The sequence below is a fragment of the Eschrichtius robustus genome, chromosome 20 (assembly GCF_028021215.1).
Source record: "Eschrichtius robustus isolate mEscRob2 chromosome 20, mEscRob2.pri, whole genome shotgun sequence".
Classification (NCBI taxonomy): domain Eukaryota; kingdom Metazoa; phylum Chordata; class Mammalia; order Artiodactyla; family Eschrichtiidae; genus Eschrichtius; species Eschrichtius robustus.
The window spans coordinates 61266285-61291800 of record NC_090843.1 but is presented as its reverse complement, the minus strand read 5'-3'; the positions used below and the strand labels follow the sequence as shown (position 1 = coordinate 61291800).

At 44.1% G+C, this 25516-nt stretch overlaps 1 protein-coding gene across 1 annotated transcript in view; it reads right to left on the bottom strand.

Moving 5' to 3' along the window:
• Positions 1–25516, bottom strand: part of DNAH9 (dynein axonemal heavy chain 9) — a 303311-nt gene that overhangs the window by 36726 nt on the left and 241069 nt on the right. Inside the window, exons 54-61 of the mRNA XM_068529609.1 lie at positions 24455–24577; positions 23280–23484; positions 22864–23028; positions 16914–17054; positions 14539–14709; positions 12640–12762; positions 4774–4967; positions 2476–2624 (exon numbers count right to left, since the gene is read on the bottom strand). Of these exons, the coding sequence (XP_068385710.1) occupies positions 2476–2624; positions 4774–4967; positions 12640–12762; positions 14539–14709; positions 16914–17054; positions 22864–23028; positions 23280–23484; positions 24455–24577 (1271 nt within the window). The remainder of the gene's footprint in view (positions 1–2475; positions 2625–4773; positions 4968–12639; positions 12763–14538; positions 14710–16913; positions 17055–22863; positions 23029–23279; positions 23485–24454; positions 24578–25516) is intronic.

The window sequence follows — 25516 nt, the reverse complement described above, 5'->3', positions numbered from 1 at the left end:
CTGAGTGCTGAGCAGGTGAATGAAAAAGACCCACACCTGACTCAGCTCATGAAATGTCAGAACACAAGGTAGAAAGATGATCCTAAAGTTTCCAGGGAATAAAAATAGGTCACCAACACAGAAACAAGGGAAGAATAGCACCCTACTAGCATATGGCCTCATATGAATAAAACTGAATTCTAGGAGACGACTGAGCAGTGTGGACACATTCTGAATAAAAATCATTTTGGACCTAGCAGACCTATCAAAAGTGTATGTGGGCAAAACTGAAGTCTTTTTAGACACCCAAGGATTCAGAAATTTTACTTCCCGTGATTTTTTTCCTGATGACTTATGCTACCAAATCTAGGATGAGGCCAATTGGTTGGCAGTAATGGGAGCTAAATTCTTATTTTTCATACCAGGGAATAAATAGATACTGAAACTTGATAAATTCAGAAATAGTGATATAAATTATTAGTAGGAAATAGAGAAGCAATTGTCAGAAGGAATAAATTCAGAAATAGGCAAAACCCCAGTGTCTGGGAAGGGGGACTGGGTGTGGGAAGGGCTGGAGCTGAGAGCTATTGCTTTTCATTTTAAATTCTTTATTATAGGTATTTAAAAAATATGTTACTTGAACTTTTTAGGAGATTACAAAAATATACATTAAATTAGTGAATAAGATAATTCTCTTCCTTATACAGAACTCATCTCTTCTTTAGAGCCAAACACCAGGCTCTAAATCTACACCAGGTGTAGATTCCTTTCATTACACACGGAATAATAGACTGTTCGTGGAGGTGTATTACCTGGTCTGGATTCTCATCCATAAAGACCTGGCTCTGTAAAAACCTGCTGAGTCTTTATTTAACTTTGCAACATGTGTAGTTTTGCTAGCTTTTTTTTTCCCCTTGGCCGCGCCACGAGGCTTGAAGGATCTTAGTTCCCTGACCAGGGCTTGAACCCGGGGCCACGGCAGTGAAAGCGCAGAGTCCTAACCACTGGACCGCCAGGGAACTCCCTAGTTTTGCTAGTTTTATAGTTTTGGTTAGTCATCCATTTGCTCATCCCTTTATTTAACATATATTTTTAAAATGTATTTATTTTCTTTTATTTATTTATTTTTGCCTGCGTTGGGTCTTCGTTGCTGCGCACAGGCTTTCTCTAGTTGCAGCGAGCGGGGGCTACTCTTCGTTGCGGCGCACGGGCTTCTCATTGTGGTGGCTTCTCTTGTCGTGGAGCACAGGCTCTAGGCGCGCAGGCTTCAGTAGTTGTGGCATGTGGGCTCAGTAATTGTGGCTCGTGGGCTCTAGAGTGCAGGCTCAGTAGTTGTGGCGCATGGGCTTAGTTGCTCCGTGGCATGTGGGATCTTCCTGGACCAGGGATAGAACCCGTGTCCCCTGCATTGGCAGGCGGATTCTTAACCACTGAGCCACCAGGTAAGTCGTATTTAATGTATTTATTTACTGAGTGCCTAGCACGTGAAAATAGGAACTTGAATACTACCTTGAAAAGGACATCTATTCCCAGAGCTCTCACTCTCACATGAAGACACCGTAGTAGTCACTAGACGATTACAATGTGATATATAGACAGAAGGGTGCTCTAAGAGCACATGGGGGAGGGGTACCCAGCACCTTGGAAATCAAGTAGGGCTTCCTGGAGGTGGTGACATTGAAACTGGTATCTGAAGGATGAGTAGAAGGTAGCCTGGTGAAGGGGATGCCAGAGGGGGAACAGAATGTTTGGAAGAATGGAATGGCTTCCATGTAGAGTGAAAAAGAGGGGAGTAGGGAAATGTAGGCAGAATAAGGAGTGCCCAAAGATGCCCATGTTCTAAATCCTGGAATCTGTGAATATATGTGACTTTACAGGCAAAAGAGACTCTGCAGATGTGGTTAAAGACCTCCAGATGGGGAGACTACCCTGGGTTATCTGAGTGGGCCTGATATAGTCATAGGGCTCCTTATGAGGGAAAGGGGGAGACAGTAAGCCCCATGTATGATTTCTGACCTCCAGAACTGTAAAATAATAGGTAGTGTTATTTTAAGCCTCTAAGTTTGTGATAATTTGTTACAGCAGCAATAGGAAACTAATAATGGAAAACAGACTGGAGAGATAGGGAGGGGCTGGAGGACGAAGCTCCCTGTAAGCCATGTTAAGGTGTTTGGACTTCACCCTGAGGGCACCAGGAGCCTGTAAAAGGACTGGACTTGTTTTTCAGAGTAACTGCTCCAGCCACAGGAAGGGGAATGGGTGGGTGGGTGGTGGGACAAGGTCTCCTCATGAACCTGCTACCTTACATCCCAGAGCAGTCCTCCCTCTGTTCGTGACCCCCTGGGGTTGGTTCAGCAATTACCCTGATTTCTGTATGGTTAGCAAATATCAAGCATTGCAAAATGAACCTTGAATCAAGAAAAGAGAAGCTGACAGACGCAGAGTGACAGTGCATGGGGCTGGTGCAGCCTTGGCTCCATAATGAGGTTTTCTTACCTTGATTTTCCACATCCTTCAGTGGGTCCACCCCTGGAGACAGGATAAAAAACATGGGAGTGGCTGGTCCCAATTCTTCAAAAGAGGCTGCAAAGTCCAGTGCTCTTCCCACCACGTATTTGCTTCCTAACTTCTCCTCAATAAAATCTCTGCCAGGAAAAACAGAAGGTCCATGTGTGTATATCAGTCACAGAATAATAACATTTGAGCAACAGAGGTCTAGAGAAATGGAAGGATGTGCTCAAGATCACGGCTTGGCAGTTACGGAGCTAGGACCAACACCAAGCACTGCTTACTGATTAAGTCGACACTTACAACCTGTGCTGCTGGTGTGCACCTGCTCACCTAGATCAGGGCTCCTTCTGGATCCCCATCCGGCCAGGCCACCGCTGACTCCTCTGTGGAGCTGGGGTGTCCTGTTACACCACCACCGCCCAGCAGAAGACTGCCAGGAGCAACGCTGTCCGAGAGCTTGCAGGCAGCGAAACCCTCCATGCATCATACCCCTGGGATCCTCCATCCCTATCCATGATTTAAGGCCCTCCAGGCTTCAAGTCCCTCACGTTCTATCATTCTCTGTGTTTCCTTTCACCTTACTCCACTTATCAATGTTCCTTTTCCTATGTCCCATTTGGGGCTAAACAAAACCTTGCAGTTGCATCCACTTTCTGACAATCCGGCCTAACTCTTGGCCTTAAAAGCTCCCGCAAGGACACTCTTTTCCCTGTACCCTTCTCAGCTGGGCTCATTCTCAGGCCTGGGAGCTGGGATCACGGTCCTGCTCACGGATGACCATTACTTCTAAACCCTTTCTCTCCCACTCGTGTGGCTCCACCGAGGCTCGTTTGCCCTGACCGTGCCGTCACGACCCCTGCACATCCATGTCGTCCACTGCCCCTTTGGTCCCTTTACTCATTCGCGCATCACTTGGACTCTGGCTCATGGACCGTCTCTCCACCAGCCTGAGTGATGCTAATGTGCATCCATGTGGACAGTCCTCCAGGTTCTTAACAATCTTCAGTTCTTCCCCATGTCAGCCACCTCATTCCAAGGCCACATCCTCACCCTTGTGGTTACTTGGGAACTTTTTCTATGTCTGAAACCATAAATGGAAACATCTCACTCTCTGACCAAAGCTTTCCATCCTTATAGTTCTTTTAGTAATTTATCCTCAGTTAACTTATCCTTTACCTGTATTGGTGCCACAAATGCAGGACTTTCAGTATCTTGGCCTCCCTGGTGTTTTTTTTTTCTTTCTTTCTTTTTTTAATCATCCCCTTATTCTTGTCACTACAAGTCTTGTTCAGTTCAGTGTAGGCTCCATGGCCTGTAACTTCTTCTTTTATTTTTTTTTAAACAACTTTCTTGAGGTACAATTGACATACCATAAAATTCACCAATTTTTAGTATACTATTCAATAATATTTAATAAATTCACGGAATTGTAATCTTCATCATAATCCAGTTTCAGAACATTTTAAGCCTGCAATAAGATTCTCCTGCCTATTTAGAGAATTCCTATTCCTACCCTCCAGCTCCAGGCAGCTGCTAATTCGCCGTCTCTGTAGACTGCATGGCCTGTGACTTCTAATCATTCTCTTGCCAGTACCACACACCTCCCTTCCCTAACTCTTATTCCACCAGGGATCCATGCTCTGAATCTACCCTAGGGCTGTTGGATGCAGCTGTAGAAAATCATCCAGTGGTGAAGGTTGGCGCCCCTACAAATGCAGAATCTCACTAGGTGGGCCCTCAATGCCCCTTGGAATTCTTTGAGTTTCCCTGGTCAGCCGTCTCCCATTTTTTCACAGATCCTATTTCAGATCTTTTGCACATTCCTCAAATCTCCAACCCTGCCACCTCCCCTTCCACACAAACGCAGCGAGGATCTTGCTTCCTGCTCCTCAGAGGGAGTGGAAGTCATGAGACAAAACCTTGCTCAATTTCCTGCCATGCTTTTACCACCTTTGCTACAGTCACACCCACCTCTCTCTGTCTCTTGTAATGAAAGGGGTGTTCTTCCTGCCAAGGATGATCTTTCCATCTGTCCTCTGGATCTCACATCTCTGCCACATTAGGTGTGATCTGCATCCTTCCCAGTGCTGATACTGGTGAGCACCTCTTCCCAAATGGTCCACTTAGATATTAAGACAGTACATGGCAAACACAGAGCAACGGGCCTCATGGGAGTTTGGTTGTTGGTACAAAGGCTCCCATCACGATAAACTTGTGGCCTTTGTGTTCAGCCCTGCTGGTCTGGCCACACCCACCCTGGCTTCGCCACCACCCTGCCCCTACCTCATGGCATAGGTCATCCGGTCGGGCCGCATGGCTCTCATCATGCAGAGGCGCTGCAGGCCTGTCTTGTGCTTCCACTCGTGGGGGAACTTCTCCTTCTCAGGACATTCTGATTCGACAAACTTTTTCCAGCCCTTGGCGGATCCCTCAATGTCCCGATCCAGATTATAGAATTCTTCCATTGATGAAAGTGCCTGAAAAATTTCAGGGAATCTTGCTCTGAAATGCAGTTTGTCCAGAAAGCTGTCATCTGCATTGTGCTGGGGGTTGTGTGTGTGGGGGGGGTGGGGCAAGGTGGTATTATAGACATAATTCTGTCTCATTTATACTCTTTTCTGGAGTCTTGAATCTTCCCCCCGCCCCGGTAAACTCAAGGTAGAGGAAGGCTTTTGATCAGCTTACCGTCCGCAAACTGTTCCAATAATATGCAAGGTTTGGGAAATGATTAGCTGGGGAGACTGAGCAGCACCTCCCTTGAGGGTACTGCGTGGGAAGAGGGACAAGAAGGGATGCTGTGATTTTTCTGGTCACGGAGCCCGGACACCTGAAGTCAGTGACTCTTCTCTTTCATTCCCATACTCACTCTGCCAGCAACGCCTGTCAATTCCTCTCTCAAAATGTCTCTAGAATCACTGACTTTGTGTTAATGCCAACTCTAAAATTTCTCTGTGTCACCTGCTTCCCTAAGCATTAAATCCCAAGGCATAACATGTGAATCAAATCTCTTCATTTAGGGCTTCCCCCAAGTCCATCCAGCTAACCAGGTGGCCCATTTCTGCCCTCCTCTGTCCACACACATCTGCCCTCAGCCCTGGAAACGTGCCAGACGGTCTCCCAACTTGGTGCCTTGTTCACACTAGTTTCATCACGGGAGTGGTCCTGTTCTCCACCAAATTCCACTCCTTTCCTTTCCTGCACTGGTCATGATTGTTTGTCAAGGTTCTACAAGTTGTGAAAGTCCAGTCCAAAATCAGTCACGTCCTCCTCTCTAACCTGGAACGCACAGCCCTCCTGCCCTTCTTTTGTGGACCACTTGGAACTACTCACAGAGCTGATATCTTTAATAAAGGATGTGTGACTGCTGGTCGCTTTAAAGCCTTACCCCTCCCTCTTCCTCTTCGGCTCCACTCCAGGGCAAGCCGACAGGTAAACCTGGGTGCTCCCTGCTTTGGTGCCCAAGGGAAGTTGTATCGTGCAAGCCCCGCCCCACTCCCCAACGACCAGAACACTCCCAAGACACCTCCATTCCGGGCTCTCTCAAGCCAATTTCAGACTGCCTGGGAGCTCCCCTGCCCTACCCAGAAAGTCTCATCATGTGAGTAATAAACTCTTTCGTGCCTTCTACTTATGCGCAAGGCGTCATCAGTCTGGACATGGGAACCGCATTTTGGGTGGGGTCCATCCTGTTTCTTCAGAGTGCCCACGTAAACGTTACTCACTTAGGCGGTCGCTTACCTGCAGCCTTTCTGTGGTCACTCAACTCCACTTGTGTGTTCGATCTCTCTAATGAGATTAAAAGCTAGACTGTCTCCAAAGCACCTACTGCAGTGCCATGAATTTTAAGGAATCTTCTATTCTTGTTATGTGAATTCATTCATTCATTTGATATTTATTGGATGCCTGCTACATGCCAGGTACTTGGGAATACAAATGCGAACCAAAAAAATACACTTGCCTTCGGGGAGCTTACAATCCTAAGAGAAAGAGATGAGGGAGGCCTTAGTAGGGATGTAGAATTCTGCTGGGCAGAGAGAGAGGTAGAGAGAAGGGCAGGGCATTTCATGGGGAAGGATCCACAGAGTCCAAGTCTGGAGTGGGGAGAGTGTGGGGCATGGTAGAAGGCAGTGTGACTGTGGAGGACGGGTCTACAGGTGACAAGGGGAAGGTCAGGCTGGAGAAGGACACGTGCACTTGACCTGGGCTCACCCAGCCTCTTCTCCCGTGTGGAGGAACACATGTCCAGTCCTTAAGTGCCCTTTCACATGGGCTCTGTGGCTTCCTGACTTCACCTTTAGCATGTAGAGCAGGGAACGCACCTGTCATTGTGCTGAGAAGTGGCGTGGAGTGGCACGGGGGATGGCGGAGGAGGCACCAGGAGACGAGAGCTCTGCTCTCGACGTCACCTCTTATGAGCCTCTTATGACGTGGAGCCCGTTTTTAAACCTTTGTGGGCTTTGACTTTTTCATTTGGAAAATGAGGCCAAGTAACCGTTGTCTGCATAGCTCATACTCTAATGTAGATACAAGTGCTTTGAAGACTATAAAGCCCCTCTTTGTGCTTTTCGGGGGCTCCTACAGTTATTGAATTGCAATTGCTGGTTTCCTTGTCTGGGACTCCCACAAGATTGTGAGTTCCCTGCGGGCAAGAGCTTTCTGAGCCATCTCTGTACGCCTCAGGCCTAGCAGGCTGCCTGGTGCTTAGGAAGTGCTCCATTAATAAAGTTTGACATCTGGGTGGCCAGTAGGAGGGCCCTTGACAGGCTGAGAAAAGCTGCAGCTGAGGTAATTATTTCTCCCTGTGCCGAGGACCAAACTTTCCTCTTCTTTCAGGCTGCCGCTTCACCCTCTTCCCAGCTTGCATCACCATTAACCCTCCTGCAGTCCCATTACCCTCCCCTGGTGTCACCACAAAACTGAGGAAATTACACGGTGATCAGGGCTCCCAGCTGCCATGGCTGGGTCTGAAACACGCTTTCTTGAAGCTCTGGGTTGAACACAGTTGCAATGTTTAATCTTCCAAATGAGGAAAAGGGGTTTCTAACCTTCTAATAAGCTAAATGGAAATGACTAATTAACCTAATTACACTGGACTGGGTAGCAAAGTGCAACTGTGTTAAATTGGCATTTGGAGAGGTAGCGAGGGGCCTTTCCAAAGGCTAACAATGCCCGGTACCGCAGATGAGATTCTTTAATGAAGAAGAGAACGTGCTGACTGACCAAAAGCGATCAGCAAGGTAATGGCATTGTATGTCTTGCTTCTAAGATCCCTTGGTACGCTGAACTTATTTACAAAACAGAAGTAGAGTCACAGATATAGAAAACAAACTTATGGTTACCAGGGGGAATGGGGGGGAGGGATAAATAGGGAGATTGGGATTGACATATACACACTACTGTATATAAAATAGATAACTAATAAGGACCTACTGTATAGCACAGGGAACTCTTCTCAATACTCTGTAATGACCTATATGGAAAAAGAATCTAAAAAGGAGTGGATATATGTATATGTATAACTGATTCATTTTGCTATGCAGCAGAAACTAACATAATATTGTAAATCAACTATACTCCAATAAAAATTTTTTAAGTAAAAAAAAAAAAAAAAAAAAGAGAACATGCCCATTACCTAAAAGTTTAACATTTGCTGAGACTTTAAAAATCCTTACAGAGGGTACTAATAAAAGCAGGATTTGATCACAAAGATTTCATTCATCACCTGCTTATTAGATCTTCTGGGGAAACAGGGCAATCAATCTTCCTCATCAGACAGGGTGTTTTAAAAAATCTGTTTGGGCTTCCCTGGTGGCGCAGTGGTTGAGAATCTGCCTGCCAATGCAGGGGACACGGGTTCGAGCTCTGGTCTGGGAAGATCCCACATGCCGCGGAGCAGCTAGGCCTGTGAGCCACAATTACTGAGCCTGCGCGTCTGGAGCCTGTGCTCCGCAACAAGAGAGGCCACGATAGTGAGAGGCCTGCGCACCGCGATGAAGAGTGGCCCCTGCTTGCCGCAACTAGAGAAAGCCCTTGCACAGAAACGAAGACCCAACACAAGCCATAAATAAATGAACAAATAAATAAAAATTAAAAAAAAAATTCGTTTTATCATGTCCTGTTCAATTATACTTCCTTTGTTTCTTTAGGCTAAAAGCCAACTGAACACTTAAAAAGAGCGTTCGTCAGAGGGTGCACGCTGCGTTGTGTTTCACCTGCCCACATCCTGCACTGGGCTGGAGATGGATGGGGCTGGACATGGCTGCTCTGGTAACAAAACTCAGAGAGAAAGATAAAGCTTCACTCATTTGCAGAAGCCTTTGAACAGCCAGATGAGCTTAGACCGCAAAACAAAACCAAAAAGCAAAGTGAAGTAAAGCAAAGCAAAGCAAAGCAAACCAAAGAGGAATGGAACCAAATTGCACCAAGTCGCTTTTGGAGTTGAGCTACGGAAAATGAAAGCAGTGAAGAGTGCTTTTGAATCACTTATTCTTTATGACTTTCGCTGCAGATGGCTTTGTGGGGTAACAGAGAGAAAGGCAACTGGACTGAGCCCAACTTGGCAACTCACAATTCCTCAAAGGTTTTCCTTCGATGGGCAAATTCTATCAGGCACAGCCCATGTCAACCACAGCATATATACACCTTATAGGTGGGTAATTAATAATCATAACTGTGATAAGGTGAATTGTATGCCCCAGAAAGATATGTTGAAGAACTAGCCTCCCAGATTTCTGAATGTGACCTTATTTGGGAATAAATAGGCTCTTTGCAGGTGTGATCCAGCTAAGATGAGGTCAGGAGGGTGGGCTCTGATCCATTGTGACTGATGCTCTTATAAGAAGAGAAGAGACGCAAAGACACAGAGGGAAGATGGCCATGTAGGGACTGTGGAGACGGAGGCAGAGATCTGAGTGGTCCTGCCACAAACCAGGAGTGCCTGGGGCTGCCAGAAGCTGGAAGAGGCAAGAAAGGGTCCTCTCCCTGAGGCTCTGGAGGGAGCATGACCTGCCAACACCTTAATTTCAGACTTCTAGCCTCCAGAACTCTGGCAGAATAATGCTGTGTTTTTAAGCCACCCAGCCCGTGGCACTTTGTTATGGCCATTCTAGGAAACAAATACAATAGCCATAACCACAACCATAATCGGTTTCCATTTACTGAACATTTATGTGTCTGGCATAACAGATAAGGAAACAGAGATAACCTGTCAGAGGCCACACACACTCAAACTTGAACCTGAACCCAGGAATGTCTGACTCCACAGCCTGGGTTAACTGGTCCATCTCCATCATTGCTCCAGTTCTGCAAATGGGCTCATTTAGAACTGCTTCCCAGAATTTATTTTCCATATGGGCATTAGACTCTGAGTCATTATTCTCAAGCTCTGGGGCCATACTTCCCAGCAGGTAGCCATTGGCCACATGTGAGTATTGAGCAAATGAAATGGGGCCAGTATGACTGAAGAATAGGATTTTTATTTGCATTTTATTTATTTGTGTTTTTAAAAAAATTTAACACATTTATTCTTTTTTTTGGTATAGTTGATTTTTTCCTTCATATTATTTATTTAGTTATTTGTTTATTTTTTTACAAATTTTAACACATTTATTCTTTTTTTGTTAATTTTAATTATTTTTAAATTTAAGTTTAGAAACTGGAACTTGCTTTAGTAATTGGAGAACTTTGAAGTATGTTTGAAACAACTTGGGTATATGAAGCAAATGTTTTAACTCTAAATTTTATAAAATCTAAATTCAAATCAAGTATTTCTGATGAAGATTTAGCATCTGAATTGATATGTGTTATAAGTGCAAAAAATACACACCAGAATTTAGACTTTTACAAAAATATAAAATATCTCACTTATAACTTTTGTGACAATTACATATTAAAATGATAATATTTTGGTTGTATTGGGTTAAGGAAAATATATTATCAACATTACTTTCATCGATTTCATTTTACATTTTTTTCATTTTGCATTTTTAATGTGGCTACTAGAAAAATTTAAATGACACATGTGACGTGCATTATATTTCTTTTGGACAGTGCTACTCTAGATTGCGTCTATTCATTCATATCTTATCTTATGTAGCCTAAAAAAGCTGATGGTTTTCCACACATATGCTCTGCACTTATTATAATTATTCTTAGGCATTTTATAACTTTGTGATTTTTGGTTGCTATTGTGAATGGAGTTCCCCCTTGTTTCTTTCGCAACATATTTTTCTCCTTCTCATTTGCCAGACTGGGTTCAGAATGACAAACGGAGTTAACATATAAAAAAATCAAATCACACCTTTATTATTTAGATCAGGGATCAGAAAACTGTGGCCTGCAGGGACAATCTGGCCCACCATCTGTGTTTGTAAATAAAGTTTTATTGGAACTCAGCCATTTCCATTTGCTTACCTATGGTGTGTGACTTTGGCAGAGTTGAATAGTTGTGACAGAGTGTGGCCCTCAAAGCCTAGATATTTGCTATGTGACCCTGTGCAGAAAAAGTTTGATGACTCTTGATTTAGACATGGCCCTAAAGATGATTAAAAGAATAGCTACAGACTCTGAAAAAAAGTTAGAAAAACATTTTGGGCAATGGCAGCATTTCCCAAGATGACTCCTTTGAAGAGGACAGCACCCACATAAATGATTAAGTGCTGGGGTTTTGTTATAAAGTAAATCAACTTGGATGGATCTCAAGGGAGTTACGCTGAGTGATCAAGCCAGTCCGCAAAGGTTACATACTGTATAATTCCATGTATATAACATCCCTGAGATGACAAAATTATACAAGCGGAGTACAGATCAGTGGTTGCTAGGCATTAGGAATGGGGGAGGGAGGGGGCTGTTGTTTCTATAACAGGGTGACATACACGCCAGACGGAGTTTTCTGGGTCTTGACTGTGGTGGTGATTACATGATAAATGTGTGTGATAAAACTAAACACACACACACACGTGCACGAAAAACAGGTATAATCAGAATAGAGTAGTGGATTGTATCCATTTCAGCTTCCTGGATGTGATATTGTGCTACAGGAAAGCTAGATGTGACCACTGGGGGGAATGGGGTACAAATAATCTCTGTTATTTCTTATAATTGCACATGAATCATTGTCTCAAAAACTTCTAGTAAAAAGATAGAGAGACAATCATATAACTTCAGACTCAGACTTCCTTGTGCTACAGGACATGTAGGAAAGCCAGCAGACATGGAAGGTTATAAAGAGGATTCACTTTGTGCAGGTGCCTATCTTCACACGGCAACAGCACCTGCCGTGGGGCTCCTGCGGTGGGGCTCCTGCGGTGGGGACTGGACCTCCTCCCACCTGGAGAGTGCGTCTAGACTCTGGGGCTGGTGGCCAGCCGGTCCAAGCTTACTGCTCAGCCCTGTGAATGCAGGCGTGGTCCCTACTGAAAGGAGCTCACAGCTTGTGATCTTTTCGATGTTCATAGAATCCCAATGAAACTAAGCTGGATAACATGGAAGGAAGATGGACTTTGCCATCAGACAGACCAGAACTCGATTCCTGGATCTGCTACTTATAAGATGAATGATCTCACTTTTCTTACATGTTAAATGGGAAAAAGTAATACCTATTGCCCAGGTGAACATGAGAATAAAATAAGGTAGTGAATTTTTACGGTGCTCAATAAATGTGAGCTATTACTAACCACTGAGAGCCCCAGGCTGGAACGCGTTCCTTGCTCTGAGGCCATCAGGACTCACGGGGAGATGGACGGCTGGCAGAGGCCTGGAATCTGTCCACTCCATGGAAATGCTTGCACAGCATCTCCACACCAGCCCCGGCCTCACAGAGGAGCCCGCATTCCAGCCCTGAGCGCTGGCAGGTGGAAGGCAGCTCAGCTGAGTCAGAAACACTCACAGGGTCCTTCTGTTCCCTAACATCCTGGAGGCAGAGCCCACGCACAAGCACACGCACCTGCTCCTTCTCCGCAAAGCCTTCCCAGTAGGCCTGGGAAGGGGGAGTGCTGCCATGGGGTGCAGGCAAAGGGACGGACGCACCAATGTTTAACACAGCTCACGGTGAGCCCCCAAAGACAGCCCTGCTGGCTTCCTGGGGACAAGTGTCAGGAAAACACTCCAGGAGAGGAGAACGTGACTTTTTCCCTAGGGGCTGGTACTGACCTTGATGCCACCCCAGGCCTGATGCGAGAGGAACTCCACGGGACTGGTGACGCCTGTCTGCACTGGAGATCGAAGCAGGAAGTCCAACTCTGCTGCACTGACTTCCTGGTTCAGGAGGAGAATCTGCAATGTGGGAGGACAGTGCTGCATTTCTTTAGCTGGCGGCAGTCACGGGTCCCAGAAATCTTTGGGGTTGTCACTCAGTGTAACTAGTGCTACTTCTAACGCTAGAGCCTGCCCGTCAGTTTTGGTTGTTGAAAGAGGATGAAGTGGGAGAAAGTGTATATCTGTGCAAATCACCTCTGGGTGAATCTGACTTCACCCCAAATATCAGCATGAGTTAAATGCACACAGTGAATAACTGTATCTTGTTAAGCAAGGACTTCATGGATCAATCATAAATGCCATGAAGTACCTTCCTACAATCTCACAGAGAAGATGACACGTGCAAATGACATGATTTGAGGAGACTGTCAAAGTAACGGATGAACATATGCAAAATAGAAGTGCACATGTGAATCAATACTGCTAATGGCATTGCAGAATGGGGGAGCGGCCAGTAAGCAGGGGTGGGGGATGAATTTGGCTAAACTTTCTCTACGTGGTCCTGAATTGGGTTTTAGAGATGCTAAGCGATGGGAAGATTTAGACAGGATTTCCGTGGGGTGGGGGCAGTGGAAAGTGCAGAGGCTTGGGAGGGAATCAGTGCGGTGCGTTGGGCGGGTGGTGCAAAGCACTCGGCTGGGTTAGAACTAAAAATTCACGCTGAGAGGCGCTCAGGAAATTGTTCTGCCCCTTTCAGATGGCATTCTCCGCTGAAAAGTTACAGATGGGAATACTCACGAAGAAAAAATAATTTGGTTAGTTTGAGGGAAAGTCTTTTAAGGAGAAAACAGGCTAGAAATAGCAGGTGAGGTGAAGAAGCCCTTGTAAAACGAGGTTGAAATATTTATGAGGGGAGTGGAGTGAGAGCTGGGGGTGGAAGCTCCTTAGGGTTTGGGGTGAATGAGTGGCAGGAGGGAAATTTGTCTGTGCTGGGGCTCAAGTTCCTTCTGTGATGGCCAAGCTGTCGTCTGGGCTGGAGAGGGGAACACAGAGGGTGAGAGGGATAAGCCACACTAACATCCCCCCCGGGAATTTAGGCTTCGGAACGTGCAAACAGAGTCAGCGCAGGAGTGATTATAGAATATCTGACTTTTAGAATTGGAAGAGACCTACAGGATAATCTGGTCTGTGCTTCTAATTTATATACAATAAAAAAAAATCCCAATCCTAAATGATTAGAGAGATTGATGCAAGGAAATAAATTTCCATGGTTTTTTGATGTTGAGAATAAGCAGCAGGCAAGGGTTTCTTATTAACACTGGAAGCCCTGATGCTCCCAAGCCCTTGAGAGCCAGCGTTCTTAAGGAGTTCTCTAAGGCCAAGGCTGCTATGGCTATAGAAGGACATTTCCAATTTCTTATTCTGGGGGAAGGTTTGGACATTAAACTTGCAACCTTAAAGGTAAACAAATAATTAGGGATACTCTAACATAAAGTTCTTACTGCATCTCAAAAAGTATCTAGTTATTAGTATGGCCATTCAGTTTCATCCTCAGTGCTAGTTGGGATTGATTGGTAGTGGCTGCTGGAGGGCTCTGTTGAGGAGGATCTTAGATAACCAGGATCACCAAGAAAAAGTAAAATGGTTGATTAAGCATGTCTGCCATGAGTGGGACAATGGTGGGGGCAGCATGTGTGCACCATATTGGACCTTCCTGTCTGATGCCTCTGCTTAGAGCACAAAAGTCTTCACAGACAATGGAAACTGATGTTAAGAGAAGAAAGTTTCTTTACACCTGCTGGTTGGGCATATACAGTGACCTGTTTTCTGGAAATTTCTTCAATCCACTTTTACCTGAAAGGTGAGCTGGGAAAGGTAGGTCAGCTTATCACACTCAAAGAGCCCACGGGTGGTGTACTGGTACATAGAGAAGGTGATGCTGTCCATTAGATTGGCCACCCGTTCCTTGAGGCTCTCATCAGGAGCAGCCTTCTCCACAGCCTTCTGGAAGACGATGTTGAAGGCCTGGGGACAGGAGGTAGGACACTGGTAATTTACACAGCTCTGTGTACGGAGCTAGTAGTACTACCTGTGATGAGTATTACGATTTGCCAGCCACAGAAATGTTTTCCCAGCATTATCTGCCAAGAAGGTACAGTGGCAACAAGAAAACTCTTGTCTTAGTTTGCTAAGCTTGTCTTAATTTGCTCATATAAATTATTACGTTGTGACAAAGTGGGCAAAGCTATGGGGCATACAGAGAAGAGCCGACAGTTTTGGTCAGTGAAAAATAAATGTCCAGTGGCCAAAATAATTAAATTAAATCCAATAAGTTTTGTTGGAAAGTAAACACAGTCAATGATAACCAGTTAGGATGGATGATTCTATCCTCTAGATCAGCCGTCCTCAACATTTTTGGCACCGGTTTTGTGGAAGACAGATTTTCCCCAGATGGGGGGTGGGAGGGTGGGGGGTGGTTCAGGCGGTAATGCGAGCGACGGGGAGCGATGGGGAGTGGCAGATGAAGCTTTGCTTGCTCGCCCGCCACTCACCTCCTGCTGTGCGGCCTGGTTCCTAACAGGCCGCAGACCAGGGGGTTGGGGATCCCTGCATCTAGATTATAAAATTCCTGATGGTAGAATCAATATCATGTACAACTTTGCTGTCTAGAAGAGACCCTTGTACATAATAGGCACTCAGAATATTTTCAATTAATTACTTTTCCTTTTGGTAATGATCAGAACATCAAGTGTTCCTTGTTTTTCTTTCTAGTAATTCTGCATCAATTGGTGAGTGCACTTACATGTGCTTTTTTCTTATGGACCCTTGCTGCAATGGTGGGAGCACAGCCTGCTTTGGTTACATCTTCTGAACTATACATTATGGGTATAATATGAAATAAAAATCATATGAATCAATTTTCCATTGTTTTAAACTTAGATATAGACTATTTATAAAAAATTAATATTAGGAATGTTGCACTTTGAATGTGATATGAGTAGAATGAATCATTAAAGAAAATAAAAATCAAGATATAATTGGGTCTTTTCAATTTTTGGCTATGCAGATTTCCAGTCTTCTTGGTTTTTTTGGTTTGTTTTTTGTTTTGTTTTGTTTTGTTTTGAACACATATTTTCATGTGCTTCATCTAATTTCGTTTTTTCAGAAAGAGTCACTGAGGTAGATTTCAACTACTCTCAGAACTATGGAAGTGATCCCGTAGTTATTAGGCTTATCATGCTAACTTTTATACTGTTTTAAAATCTTTTATAATTCTTTCATATGGGGCTTTGACCTGAATATAATGCCAAGTATTGGATTTCGTTTATAAACATAAAATATTACAAACACAGTTCACTTAATCTGCAGAGACTCTGAGTTGAGGGAAGGGGGTTGGGACAGGATGGCATGCCATCTCCAACTGAATGAGTTCCAGGTAGTGGAGACCCTCACCTCATCCCCACACGCTGGCCTCCATATGGCAGCTAAGCTTCACAGAATGAGGTGTGTGCTCTGAATGTGTGTGTGTGTGTGTATGTGTGTGTCCTCTCTGTTTGTTGGGTTAAACCAGAGAAGTTGTTCAGAAATGCTCCACCACCCACTAAGGCCTCTTCAATTGTGGTCTTTTGGTGAATGCCTTAGGGGAGAAAGATATACTTTCAGAGATGTACTTAAAATTTATAGGTCTTTATTTTTTCATAAGTAAGATAAGCTTAGTCAGCGCTTACAATTTGCTAACGTTTTTGGTTTTAGAAATATTTCAGCAACCATAAAGCAGTAGCTTTGAGGATATTAGGGTAATAAGGAAAGTAATTTAAAGTTGGACTATTATCATGGGCTGCTTTGGTTTTAACCGATAAAAATGACATGCACACTTGATCATCCCGATTAGACTTTAAGCTCTTTGGGGCAGGGGTCACTTCTTATGTTTCTTGGTATCCTCGTCCACACTTTCAGTAAGCATAGTTCCTGCTGTAATATATGCACTTAGTGAGTGAGGCCAAGACCTGCTGTGGTCTCTCCTGCTGTTCTAGCCACATAACCAATGAGTCATGAAAGACCCAATTAAAGAGACGAGGACTGTAAGGCAATGTAGCTGCTCTCCTGGATTTGATCTTAAAGAGCTGCCACAGCTAATGAAACACATGGATAAGCCCTCATGGAGAGCTGCACTGGCTGTATTACACTGCTGAATTATGACTATTCAGAAAATTCCAGGTGTAAGTCACCTTGAGAGAAAACTGGTACATCGGGTGGATCCTGCCGAGGTCATTCATGATGAAGTAGAGCAGAGAGGCCCGGGCAGCTGCCGGCCGATAGTGTTCCCGGGCCTCGTTGATTTTCACCTCCGTCACCTGGGCCTCCTGCACCTGTTAGAAAAATCAATAGTGGTCCATTGTTCAAACCAACCAGGGCTACCTGAGAATCAGCGTGGCCTCTCTGTGTAAGCACATTGTGTCTGTGTGTGCGGTGGGTGGACCGGGATCGGGGGGAGCAGCTAGAGGGTAGAAAGCTGCCATGGTTTTCCTTAACCGAGCTTGAGTGAGGAAGAGATGACACACTCCAAGTCCTTCACAAGATGAAAGTGTCAGCCCCTCCAGTGGGACTGTGGGAGATACACACACACACACACACACACACAACTTGAAAAATAAGCCAGAATTCTAGGCAATGGAATCCAGTAAAAGCAGCATAATCTAATTTTCTGTTTTCTTAATTTTTATGAGTTAATATGTAAATTCACAAAGAAGATCTCTTTCAATGGAGATCTATTTTCAGAAAATTTATCAGAGGTAAAAATGAGAAAAGAGACCTAAGCATCAGAGAGGGATTCTGTAAGAACATGCTATTAAATGCAACCTCAGTATGACCTGTCTTATGCTCCAGCATAGAGTGAAACTACTGATAATTCATGAGAGTCCTGCAGGAAAAAACAATGATCCCTACTGAAGATGAGCTCTCAATAAACAATTACAAACTTCAGGAGGAAGAGTTACCAAAGGGGACAATTAGAAGACCCCCTACCTCCCCCCGCCCCCGCAAAAAAAAAATCCCAGAAAGATTAGCATCCCAAGAGCTGAAGATGATTGAACTACCTACCATTAACTAATTGTGTTTAAAAGCAGTAGAGATAAAAGAAAGCATAAAATCAGGACATTATAAAAAAGAACAGACATTATCTGAAAAAGAACTAACTAGAACTTCTAAAAACAAGAATACAGTCATTAAAATGGAAAACTCAGTGCACTGGTTAAATAACGGACTTGAGTTGAAAGAAAATAAGCAAACTAAAAGATAAATCTGAGGAAATTGTTACACAAGCAGCTCAGAGAGAAATAAAGATGGAAAATATGTAAAAGACGTTGAGACTTGGCAGATAAAATGAAAAGATTTAAAATACATCTTAAAAAAAAAGAAAAAAAATATGTCTAACAGAAATGAGTAGAGAAGAGAGAGAGACGGGCAATATTTGAGCTATAATAGTTAAGAATTTTCCAAAATTGATTAAAGACCAGAGGTTTTACTTTGAAGAAGCAGTCAATGTCAAAGACAGCTTACTATCCACAGGCCACTGAAGAAGTAATTATTTGTTTCAATCAGAAGAAAACTGAATCCAAAAGGAATAAATGAGATGCAAGAATTCCTTAAATATACAGTCAATCTAAATAACAAAGACTACTGGGGACTTCCCTTGTGGTCCAGGGTTAAGACTCCATGCTTCCACTACAGTGGGCACAGGTTGGATCCCTGGTGAGGGAACTGAGATCCCACATGCCGTGTGGTGAGGCCCCAAAAAATATATTATAAAAAAATAACAAAGACTATAAAAAACATGATCAGTTTGGAAGTAGTAGATAAAAGCAAGGTGGAGCTAAAGTGTTATAAAACAGTAACAGAGGGCTTCCCTGGTGGCGCAGTGGTTGAGAGTCTGCCTGCCAATGCAGGGGACACGGGTTCGAGCCCTGGTCTGGGAAGATCCCACATGCCGCGGAGCAACTAGGCCCGTGAGCCACAACTACTGAGCCTGCGCGTCTGGAGCCTGTGCTCTGCAACAAGGAAGGCCGCGACAGTGAGAGGCCTGCGCACCGCGATGAAGAGTGGCCCCCACTTGCCGCAACTAGAGAAAGCCCTTGCACAGAAACGAAGACCCAACACAGCCAAAAATAAATAAATAAGTAAATAAAGGAGTTCCTTTAAAAAAAAAAACAAACAGAAAAACAGTAACAGGGCTTCCCTGGTGGCGCAGTGGTTGAGAATCTGCCTGCCAATGCAGGGGACACGGGTTCGAGCCCTGGTCTGGGAAGATCCCACATGCCGCGGAGCAACTAGGCCCATGAACCACAACTACTGAGCCTGCGCATCTGGAGCTTGTGCTCCACAACAAGAGAGGCCGCGATAGTGAGAGGCCCGCGCACCGCGATGAAGAGTGGCCCCCGCTCGCCGCAACTAGAGAAAGCCCTCGCACAGAAATGAAGACCCAACACAGCCTAAATAAATAAATAAATAAATAAATAAGTTAAAAAAAAAAAAAAAAAAAGGCCTAACACAGCCAAAAAATAAAATAAATAAAATTTAAAAAAAAAACAAAACTAAAAACAGTAACAGAAGATGGAAAAAATGACCAAGTATTCTAACGTCCTAATATTGTTTTGGAAGAGGCTAGATATAGTGCTTAATTTTAGACTTTGTTAAGTCAATACATATATTGTTAAGTCACATATAAAATGAAATATATTTCTCATATATAAATGAAACAAGGTTAATTAATAAAATAGAGTAAATAACTTTAAAATCAGCAAAGGATAAAAGAGGATGATAAAGAAAAATCAAGAAAGGAGAAAAAAATAAACAAAAAGCATGGTTAAAAGAAAGTACAAATTAAGATAGTAGAAAGAAATCCAACTATATCAGTAATGTTAGTAAATGTAAATTGGTTAAATACAATAGTTAAAAGACAAAGATTCTCAGGATGGAGTGGAATGGAATAAAAATCACATGATTGCTCAGATTGGTGTTATCACAGATTCATACTGTTCATGCTCACCTGGGTCCTTAATGCTGTCCATTAATCTATGTCCTTAGTCAACTTTCATTCCCATCTCCCACAACAACTACTGTAAACCTTCACTCCTCTCCCCAAGCACCCTACCTCACCACAATCCCCTCATTCTAAGCAGTTGACCATGACTATGACTCATGCTTTCATGGATTGTATACGGACCATCAGGAAGGGGTTTCCTTAATTCTGCCTTCCCTCCCACTCCCTTAATTTTCTGACCCCCTGACCCCATTGCTCACATTGACCTACGGACCATTTATAGATTCATGTTTGCCCCCTCTCCCCCATTATATTGGAATTAACTCTCCATATTTCTAAAGATAAGCTCTTCATCAGTGACCTGAATTACATTTCCCCTGATTTCTTATGTACCCCATTGTATTAATCATTACTTCTCATTTCTGTACATTCAACTCTTCTTCTCAATGACTCCTTTTCCTTTACAATCCATGCATCCTCCAATGTCCAGCTAGGATCTTAGCATGCTCAGTCTCTGCCATCTTGGAGAAAAATCCTCCAAGGATGCTATGTCCTCCTTAAGTTACAATCCTTTCTCTCTCTACCATTTTATAGTCTGGCTTCTTTAAAGAGTTGTCTATACTCACTTCCCCTTTCTCAACTCCCATTTACTCTCATTCTAAGGCAGTCTGGCTTCTGCTTCCACTACTTCATGGAAACCATTCTCCTCAAGATTACTGATAACTCCTTTTTGCAAAATTCAGTGGATACATCTCAGCTGTATCTTATTTGCATTTTCAGCATCATTTGACACCATTGACATCCCTTCCTGAAATGCTTTCTTTCATAATGCCTTATTTACCTGCTTTTCCTCCCATCTCTGCTCTATTCCATGCTTTCCATCTTCTGTACTTGTGTTGAAATGTATTAATATCCCTCAGTGCTCTACTCCCAGTCTTATCACTGCACACACATCTCCCAGGTGACTTCATCCACTCCTAAAGTTTCAACAATCAACTACTCGCTAAAAAGTCTCAGCACTGTATCACCAGCCAAGATCATATATCCCCAAACCCATGGGATGTTCCCATGTGCATGGCCCAGAGGCATTTCAAACTTAACATGACATAAACTAAAATCATCATTTCTTCTCACCCCCAAATCCACTTATGCTCTCTTCTCTCGGGTATTGGCACCAATACCTATCTAGATGTTTATTCCTGGAACTGAGACATTTCCTCGACAATACTTTTATCCATATATAATCATATCCAATCAGTTAACAAGTTTTCCAATTCTATCTCCTTGCAGTTGCCCATAGCTCTTGAATTTGTCCACTTCTTTGTACCATCACTGCCAACCTTACTTCAGAATACCATCACTTCTAATCTGAATTACTGTACCTCCTCCTGCTTTCTTTGCCTCCTGCTTCCCCAAGCTCTCCTCTGGATTGGAGCTGGACTGATCTTCCTAAAGCACAGACCTGATCATGTTACTCTCTTGTCTAAAGAAGGAAAAAAAAAAAACTCTTTTAGGAACCCTAACTCCCATCTACAGCCCACACTTCTTAGCATGGTTTACAAAGCCCTTTGTGATGGAGCCAGCCTCCCTTTCATGCCTCATCTCCAGTGACTACTTTCATCCCCTCTACAATCTCTCAATGTTCCACTCACACTAAAGGGAAACATCCTTCTACCGCTAACCCAACATGGGTTGAGTGCTCTTCCTCTGTGTGTTCATGACTCCCCATGCTTCCTCTCCCACAGCCCTCATCACAGTTTTGTAACTGCCTGTCCTTCTCCCTTAGAGGACCAGGTCCTGGAAGCCTGGGATTCTTGGCTTCCTTGTGGTACCCCCACCTTTTGCCATGGAATTTGGAATATAACAGCTTCCAACCAAGTATTCATTGGATGAATGAATGAGAAAGAGAAAGAAGACAAAAAGAAAAGAAACAACAAAAGAATAAAAGGCTGCATACAAAAAGCCTGGCACACAGCAGGTGCTCAATAATTGTTCACTGACTTTAAAGAAAAGGATAAAGAAAGAGAGGAGGAGGTAGGGAGAAGAGACCAACATGGTCAGTTCCATCTCTGACCTTCTCCCTCTGTGTGAGTTGGGCTCTGTTCCCCCATCTCTCCTGCCCAGGGCAGTGGAACTTCTAAGACAATTGTTTTACAAACTCTGCATGCCCCTCTCTAGAGACATGGAGGCCGTAGAGAACCAGCAGTAAAACCTGGTGGTCACACAGCGACTGAGGAGACAAGGCGAGGCTGGACCTTCCTCCTTTCAGTCTCTCATTCCAGCCTTAGTTGTCTGTTATCTCAGAGTGGGTAGGACCTGGTTTATCTGCCCTGCCCATCATTACTTTTCATTTTTCCTAACTTGTTCCTACCTTGAACAAAGTCTTATTTCTCATATTTGGAGAAATCCCAATAACCTGACAATAAAGGTATTCCTTCCAAGGTGCATCATTCCTGGGCACTGTTACAGACACGCTTATCCTGCTCAGAACCAGTGACTTAATTCCTCTTCTGGTCCAAGAGCAGGACTGAGAATGTGAAAGGGCCCCTGTAGGGTCAGCAGTCTGCTGGGGAAGGGCAGACTTTTATTCCCGCAAGGGGGAATAGAAGTCTCCTGAACGTTGCGAAACAAAGGAAGGAAGCTCTATGCTAAGTAGTTTCACAGGATGATACCATTTTTTTTTTTGAGAGCTGAGTTTCCCTGGACGTCATGGAAGTTTTCCCATTAAAATCAGACTTGCGAGCTTTTGGCAGGTTGTGGGTTTTCTCGGGGTGCAATCATGCCTGAACCAGTCAACTTGCACAACAGTGTGATTCCTTAGCGTCAGGGCAATTCCATGGACTCACTGAGGTATTCAGTTTGAGTGACTATTTCCTGCACAGAACACGAGGCCCTGCACAGACGTAAGTGCTCGTCAAACGTTTGCGGAGTAGAGCTGTCAAGAGCATTTCCCAGGAGATGGGGGCACTCCGTAATGCAGGATGTGAGGTAGTCATTTCAGGAATCCTGCCTAGCTTGACTTTCTAGGAGAAACTCAGGAAGATGGAAGAGCCATCTGTTACTCTTTTTTTCCCCTAGAAGTCAGACTCAGGGAGCAGGAGGAGGGCCTCTGTCCGCCAGCCTAGGCTGCCAGGTCTTACCTTTTTCTCAACTTCCGCAGCGGTCTGCTTAGTGACCTCAAGGTTCTCCACCAAGGCCGTTTCTTCCAGGAAGTTCCCGGAGGCCGAGGAGAGGCGAGAAAGCAGGTTGTCTTCTAACGTTTTGAGGGTGATTTTGAACCCATTCTGCTGCTTCGTGAGATCTGACTGCAAATATCACATAAGGGAGAGTCAGGTGTAGAAGCCCAGAGCATCCTGTTCTCAGGGTAGGTCTGAGTAGATAAAGGGTTATGGGCCAGAATCCCTTCCCTTAGCAAACTGGAAGCAGGATAGCAGAGTGCTCGGGACCACAAGCAGACAAAATCAGCAGGTGACCTGAACTCCAACTGTACCAGTTACTAGTCATGTGACCTTGGGCTGAGTTACCTCTTAACACCCTTGCTGGGTACCTGACGCACCTTCAGCTTCTCCAGGTCTGGTCTCTCCATGCTGACCACAGCGGCCAGCAGCTGGTCCTCCAGGCCGTCCCTGGTCACGGTGAAGTTGATCAGGGTGGCCTGAGCCTGCAGCTTGGGTTGGTAGTGAGGATTGGCCAGCTTGGTGTGAAGGATGAGCCGGAACTTGGGATTGTACTCATACTCTTTGTCTCCGATTTTAATGAACCTGAAACACAAGGGCTCACGTAAAGGTGGAGTGCCTTCCTGTGAGCTTTGGTCAGGGACAGAATCCTAGACGGGTTTTTTTTGCAAAATCACAGCAAACAATATTGCCATACTCAGATGACTCTTCCCGAGTGTGTCTAGGTTGAGCCCTCAGGCGGGGAACAGGGGTGGAGGGTGACAGACCTTCTCCCACGGCCACCGCATCTGATTTTGCAGGCACAGCTGGAGGGAGAACCATTCACTTTGTGGTCCGTGTACATGAGCGCATTATGGAACGTTTCCAGCAGATGGCAGTAAAGCATTTGCAGGAAGGGGAACCTTCTTAGAGTGCACGAAGGTGATTTATAGGCTAGCAATAGGGCTTACTTTGTCTCATGGCTGATGGAGCATTACTTCTATGGGTGAAAATGGTTAATTAAGTAAATAAGCACATCCTAAGGACTTGCAAAGGCGGCTTATGGCCTGGGCAGTGGGTGAGGCTCCCTTCTGATAATTTTCACCCCCCTCCTATGTGCCTGTAGCCCTTCTCCTGCCCCTCTTTTCCTCCTCCTCCTCCTCCCAGACCCTTGCTAAGCCCTGATCAGCCACCAGCACCCAGAGCAACAGGGGTTCATCAAGCTGACGAAGCACTGAGCTCTCAGAACTCAGACGACCAGCTTAGATGAAATGCTCATGGTTCAAAGTCAGCTTGCTTTTTCACCACCTTCCCTCTAACGCTGCTCTAGACTAGTGCACTGGGGTCGTTGAGTGGCAAGCCAGTGAGCTGGCTGATGGAAGCTCCTCTGGAACTGCCTCTAGGGCATGAGGGCAGCTAAATGTTCCTCTTCTGGCAGAATGAAAGGTGTGCTTCAGGGGGGTTACTTTATGTGAGCTGAGAAGAGGAAGTTCTAGGAGGAGCGGGTCTGTGCACAGCTCTACCAGGGGCCGTGAACCAGCCCCTCAGAAGGGCCAGCAGTATAGCTGGGTCTCACCGTCCTTTCTTAACGCCTTCTCTCCCAAGCAGGGGTCCCAGCACAGGATCGATGGACTCCTCTAGGTTTTCAATCAGCACCACCTCCCCAGCTTCCAGGGCACGCTCGACAGTTTGAAGGTAGCTGAGGAGACAGGTGGGCGGAGTAAGCCTGCGTCAAGGGGTGGACTGGAGACAGTCAACAGGCAGCCGTGGCCCTGAAGCGCGGCGGTAAACTTGGAGGCACCACTATCTGGGATGACGTCAGACAGCTGGCACATTTTTCTCTATCTAAAATGATATTTATGTGATCTGAACTATTTCTTATAAAAAGGGAAAAATGACAAAATGCAAAAAAGAATGTGAAAATTAACTGTCATCCTTGTGTCATTTACATTTTGGTATTGCCTGCAGATGTTTGGATATATTTTCAAGTTTATTATTACTATTTCTATTTATTTTATATTATTTATATTTTTATTTATGTCTGCATTTATATTTATGTTTATTTTTATTTGATCCATGCAGCTCATTTGTTTTATAACCTGGTTTTTGTACGTAAAATGTAAACATTTTCCCATGTCATTAAATATTCTTCTATAACAATATTTATGTGCCTTGGTATTAGACTGTATTGATACACCTTAATTTATTTAACAATCAATTACCAAAAGCTAGGCTATTTTTAATTTTTCAATATTATGTAGAGTTTAACAAGCACATAAAAAATTGATTTCCCCTAAATAGATTTATAAGTTCGATGTGATTCCAATTCACACAATAAATAACAATATAACTTTATAAACCTTGACCAAAAATCTTAAAGTTAATCTAAAAGAAAACAATGAGAATTTTTTTTTTAAAAATAAAAGATCATGAAGAATAAGGGGAGGGACTCACAGCTGATAATAAAATATTTTTTATAACTTCAACAATACAGATATGTAGAAAGAAGTCTTAAAGGATATCATACACCAAAAGTTGAGAGTGTTGGGAAAAAATGATGAATTATAGGGGCTTTTTATTTTTTGGGTAACTCCCTTCCCCTTCTTTTTTTTCACTATGATGATATATTACTTTTGTA